The sequence below is a fragment of the Brassica oleracea genome, chromosome C1, assembly GCF_000695525.1.
Source record: "Brassica oleracea var. oleracea cultivar TO1000 chromosome C1, BOL, whole genome shotgun sequence".
Taxonomy (NCBI): Eukaryota; Viridiplantae; Streptophyta; class Magnoliopsida; order Brassicales; family Brassicaceae; genus Brassica; species Brassica oleracea.
In genome coordinates, this window is record NC_027748.1 from 10,952,049 (window position 1) to 10,958,308 (window position 6,260).

General features: G+C 28.4%; 1 protein-coding gene across 1 annotated transcript in view; it reads right to left on the reverse strand.

Moving 5' to 3' along the window:
- Nucleotides 1-4,809: 4,809 nt before the first annotated feature.
- LOC106312069 overlaps nucleotides 4,810-6,260 on the reverse strand; it is a 7,553-nt gene continuing 6,102 nt past the window's right edge. Inside the window, exon 3 of the mRNA XM_013749449.1 lies at nucleotides 4,810-5,112. Within this exon, the coding sequence (XP_013604903.1) occupies nucleotides 5,001-5,112 (112 nt within the window). The 3' untranslated portion in view covers nucleotides 4,810-5,000. The remainder of the gene's footprint in view (nucleotides 5,113-6,260) is intronic.

Sequence of the window (6,260 nt, forward strand, 5' to 3'; positions counted from 1 at the left end):
TTCTTCGTGATATTCCGAGGATTTCATTTTCCGTCGGAATGTCCGTCAGAATATCGTTGTTTTCTTGTAGTGTTTGAGCATCAGGCATTGTTCTACAACACATAAACGCAACTCCTGTCAAGACTTGATGTTGTGGAGAAAATTGTCATGCTTGGAACAGCCACCTTGGGAAACTCGTATCGACATGTTCTTAAATCCGGCTTCAACAACACAATATCAGACCGTGCAACCAGAGTTTCCTTTAAGTATAGCGCTTCAAGAGGGGTTTATGGAACACCAACCTTCTACGTTAACGGGTTCGTATTGCCAGATGCTGGTTCTCCCTTAGATTTTGGAGGATGAAGAAAATTTATTGATCCTCTGGTTCAAACACACAAGGTAGAGAAGCAAGATGATCTCATTTCCTTCTTTTGATGACTGCTTTTGTTGTTTTCGCATCCATATCAAAATAAAAAAATAATGCTTTACCAGTTTCATGGGAACTATCTGTAAAGTAAATATATACTTGTTCAAAACCCATCTATTGTACAATGTAAAATCTCTGTAATGTATTATCTGTAAAGTAATCTGCGATAAAAAAAAAATGTTAGCAAAAAAAAAACATCCATGTTGGGGGTTATGTCTCCTAAAAATAATTAATTATTTTCCTTATAAAAAAAACAGAGAAGACAAGTGGAGCAAATGTCGCAATTTTGTTTGTTCGTTAATTTGATGGTCCACAGAGTTAAAAGTAGACGAATAGAATAATACTAAATGTGATCTTTCTTCGTCAATAGCTTCAACATCTTTGATAATTACCGAAACCCCCAAAACCCTAGTCAATCTATCGAACAAAGGAAATCAAAATCCATCACGCAAATGCTAGAAACCAACGCATTTAACCCTACTTAATTACAGCTCTCTCTATGTAACAAACGTCAGTTTAGGATCTAGAAATAGAACCTCGAAAATCGTAAGAGATAGTCCAATCGTAGTCGTCACTTCTCAACAGAGACGCCCTGAGGAGAAGAAACCCCTTATCCTCAAATTTTTTTGGTCCGACGCGTTTCCTTTTTATGAGATCAGCTTGTTTCTAATTTAATTTAGTTTTAGAATATTTTTTATATAATTAGAAATATCTACAATCTTGCATTTTTTTTTTCTTTTTAGTTATAAAATGGAAACTTAATACTAGGGATGGTCATAAATATTTGCTACACGCTACACGCTACATAATTATTTTCTTTTTGTATGATGTTTTTATAGAATATTTTTGTTTCAATTTGTATGATGTTTTGAAATTTTTTATTTAAAAATTATTAAATCAATTGTTTAAAATATTAAAAGTTAATGTTTTTTTTGTCTTTATTTGTCCAGAATAGTAACGGTTAACTATTTTTTATTATATTTTTTGTAATCAAGTGTTTTTAATAAAAATATATATTTTCTTGATTTGTCTATTTATACTAAAACATCATACAAAAAAACGGAAGGAGTATTATTTGGTTTGATATAATCAATTATAAAATATTATTTTCAAATATAAAATATTATTTTAAATTATTACTAGTTCTTGATCTACACATCCGTGCGAGTTTTATTCTTTCTATAATAAAATATTCTATAACATTATTAGTATGTAACAATACTATTTTACATAAAAAAATTGTTTTGTAAACTATATTATGTAACAATACTATTTTACATAATTTTATGTTTCATATCTAAAATTTGGAATTTATATGAAAATTAAATTGAACTTATATAATGGGGAAAATCACATGTTTACCACTTTCATGCTATCACTTTTCATTTTTACCACCACTAACGGAACATTTTTAAAAATATCTTCGTCATTAAGTGGCAAAAGACTCTTATGCCCTTGTTCTTTATATATATAATAAATAAATATTTAAATAAATAAAAATCTAAAAAAATAAAAAAAAAATTAAATTTTTTTTCGAATTATATTATTTCGAAATTCAAACCCTAACCCTAAAACTAACCTATAAATCATAAACCATCAATCCTAAACTTTTTTTTTAAATACGAACCCTAAACACTAAACCATCAATCCTAAACCCTATTTTTTTTTGAAATACGAACCCTAAACTCTAAACCATCAACCCTAAACACCGAAACATTAACTCTAAACCATGAATCCTAAACCTTCAAATCTAAACCTAAAACATCAACTCTAAACCCTAAAACCTAAACTTCAACTCTAAACCCTAAACCATCAACACTAAACCCTAAACTATCAACACTATACCCTAAACCCTAAAAAGTAAACACTAATCCCTAAACCCTAAAAAAATTACCCTAAACCCTAAAACATCAACTCTAAACCCTAAACCTTCAACTCTAAACCATAAACCCTAAATCCTAAACTCTAAAACCCTAGAGTTGATGTTTAGGGTTTTAGGGTTTAGGGTTTACGTTCAGAGTTGATGTTTTAGGGTTTAGATTTGAAGGTTTAAGATTTTAGGGTTTAGGGTTCGAATTTCAGAAAAATACAGGGTTTAGGGTTTAAGTTTAGGGTTTAGAGTTGATGTTTTAGGGTTTAGATTTGAAGGTCTAGAGTTGATGTCTCGGGGTTTAGGGTTTAGAGTTGTTCATGGTTTAGGGTTTAGAGTTGATGATTTATGGTTTAAAGTTGATGTTTTAAGTTTAGATTTAGGGTTTAGGGTTTACGTTTAGGGTTTAGAGTTGATGTTTTTGGGTTTAGATTTGAATGTTTAAGGTTTAGGGTTTAAAGTTGTTGTTTCGGGGTTTAGGGTTTATAGTTTATGCTTGATGATTTAGGGTTTGGAATTATGTTTTATGTTTGATTAGTTAACCATATGTTATTTTTTGTCATAGTTAATCAAAAGGTTATAAATGTCTTTTACCCTTCATTAAAGATGAAGATAAATGTGGTTAGATCTTTTTGGGATACTATTAAAACAACAAAACTTATTAAAAGAAAAAAAATCGTATTTGCTCGATTCAAATAATTAATAAGTGCTAAATACAACATGAGCTTAATTAAAATTTAGTAGGGATGTAAAACTTTACATATAGTAAATAATAAACCAAATTGGTATAATTATGAATATTAAAATAAAATGGGTTTTAACCCAATGAATATATAAACTCTAATAATAGTTGACTAAAGATTTATATATATACACGATATGTAAATAGGTTAAAAGTTTCATCTACGAAAGAAGTGTAAATTAAAATTTAAACATTAATAAGAATAATAGATTTGTGTTAAAAACTATTGACATAAATTGTAATATTACATGATAGTTTAAATTAAAAATTACACATGCAATGAATCATGATTTATGTGTTTGATAAATAAGATATTTTTATTTTAAATTTAAATATAAATGGATGATTTCCAACAAAATCTTTTGTAAAATTTTTTACCCTTCATTAAAGATGAAGATAAATGAGGTTAGTGTAAACATGAAAAGTGGTACTTTAAAAATTGTATTTTTGGTAATTTTCCTATATAATAGAGATGATCTTTTTGGGATACTATTAAAATAACAAAAATTATTAAAAGAAAAAAAACTATAATATTTTGTACTTGCAAAGTAATTTTGTAATAAAGATCATATTTGAGAAATTGCTTGAAATACACCAATTTGGATAGCATTTAAAAAAAACACAATTTGAGATATTCTAACATTTGAGTTTAGGGTTTAACGATTATTGTTTAGGATTTATTATTTAGACGGTGAAGTTGAGTTTATAAACTTTTGTAACTAATTCTTATATATCTATAAATGTTTTGGAAGGGTTAATTTTGTCTTTCAATAATAAATTTAAGATATTTATGAAAAGTGATAATAGTTTAAAGGTAATTTTAAAAATAAGTATCAAATGTGAAGTAAAATTAAAATTTTTGTTGGAATTATTTTATATACTGTAACATTAAACCAATTTGATAAATATGTGTTCTATTCATATAAAATAGTGTTGGAATATTAATCTTCTTAACATATATAGGCCATTCATGTTATGAAATTAGTATGCATATAGATGATAAAAGTGTGTTCATGTTTAATGTATTCGTCCATGTATATATTCATTTTGTATGTATATTGTTCGTCCCTTTATGGTTGCAGTCGGGATGTAAAACTTTATATATAGTAAATAATAAACCAAATTGGTATAATTATGAATATTAAAATAAAATGGGTTTTAACACAATGAATATATAAACTCTAATAATAGTTGACTAAAGATTTATATATATAGGATATGCAAAGAGGTTAAAAGTTTCATCTACGAAGGAAGTGTAAATTAAAATTTAAACATTAATAAGAATAATAGATCTGTGTTAAAAACTATTGACATAAATTGTAATATTACATGATAGTTTAAATTAAAAATTACACATGCAATGAATCATGATTTATGTGTTTGATAAATAAGATATTTTTATTTTAAATTTAAATATAAATGGATGATTTCCAACAAAATCTTTTTAAAATTTTTGTAAAATGCATTTTTAAAAGTAATAATTTGAGTTTTTATTATTATGAAAATATTCTATAGAACTTTTAATTTTCGTTTATAAATCAAAACTAAATTAATTTAAAATTTTTATTATATTTTATGATAACTAAAATTTTAATTAATCAATTTTCGGAAATAAATTTTAAAATGCAACGGAAAAGATTTTTAAAATATTTTGTTAGAATTTTTTTAATAAATATTTATTTTATTTTTAATAAAAAAGATAAATATTTATTTTTATTTGCCCTTGGCTTGGCTGGTATACTTTTGAATTATGAAAAGAAAAAAGAAAAACTCTGAAGGATGAGGGAAAAAGTGTGTATTTCAACCAGAACAATTTTGCTCGTGCCAAATACGATTCAAATAATTAATAAGTGCTAAATACAGCATGAGCTTAATTAAAATCTAGTTTTCTTCTCCGAACTTACTTCAATAACTCAAAATACTACTTATAGGAAATTAGAAAGCGACGGTAGGTTCTGGTGATTATAGGATAAACGGACGCCTTAGGTGCTGGAATTGCTCTCGAATGCCTTAAGCGTTGGTGTGTTCTTCGTGTTAATGTGATTCTTCTTTTCCAAAGCCAAATCAGCCATGCGGATGGATTGGTCGTGCACGCTGAGTCATATAACACACAAAATATGAAGGGGTTTTTACCAAAACTAACTCACAACTTGATTTTAACCCCAAACGTATACCCAAACTTGAATCAAATGCAGAACTAACCTAAAAACCTAGTGAAATTACAGCTCAGCCCCTTGTGAACAAACAAAAAAACAGAAGCCATTTTTACGAATATAGCCCTAGTAAGTCGTCTGAGTCGTCTGAGATGTTGGAAGTCGTCTGGACGACTGAAGTTTAAGTCGTCTGGTACCAGTTTATTTTAAAAATAATTTATAAATCTTGTAAAAAATATTTTGATGCGTGAAAAATAGAAATCAGGTGATTATAAACAGTTTTAAGTGATATAAATTAAGATATGATAAAATTGATTTGTTTTGAAGATAGATGAGTGGAAGTATTGAATCATGATATTCTTTGGTTTAGGAGTTTGGCAAACATATGTTGTAGTATTGTATGTATTGTTAGGGTTAGATCTTGGAAAACTAAAATGTTTTTTTCAAATATTAGTTTTCATCTATATGTGTTTATTTCTGTGTATTGTACACACTTTTCAAGTTTGATTTGATTTTATGAAGTGTTTAATTAGATAATTAAGTTTAGGGGTTATGTTTAGGGTGTGGACGACTTATATTTCAGTTGTCTGTTGACTAATTTACACGGACGACGTAATATTCAGTCGTCCATATCGTACCGAACCGTTAATTTACCAATGTACGTTTTAACCTAACCGGATCATTTACCGGACATATAAAAGCTATTTTTTCACTATTTCACAACTTTACGAAACCCTAGCGCCGATTCTCTCCAACGGCGATTTCGAAGGCGATAAGACGAAAACCCTCCCGTGGTCGTGTTCCACCGTTATCTTCGCCGGTAATCTCTCCGATTACGACGAATCTCGTTTCTCCTTCATGCCGTAGAGTATTTTCGTAGTTTAAACTGACCGTCCGCTTCCTTTTTTTCAGATCTGAAATCTCGTTTGCCAAACTCCGCCGCCGGTATGTTATTTCTCATGTATTAAGGCGTTTAGCCGCCGGAAAACCCTAAATATTTTAGTATTGATTACTCAGACGACTTCCAGGAAGTGAGAAGACTACTTGGACGACTTCCAGGAAGTCTTCTACGATGTCTTACTCTCTGGA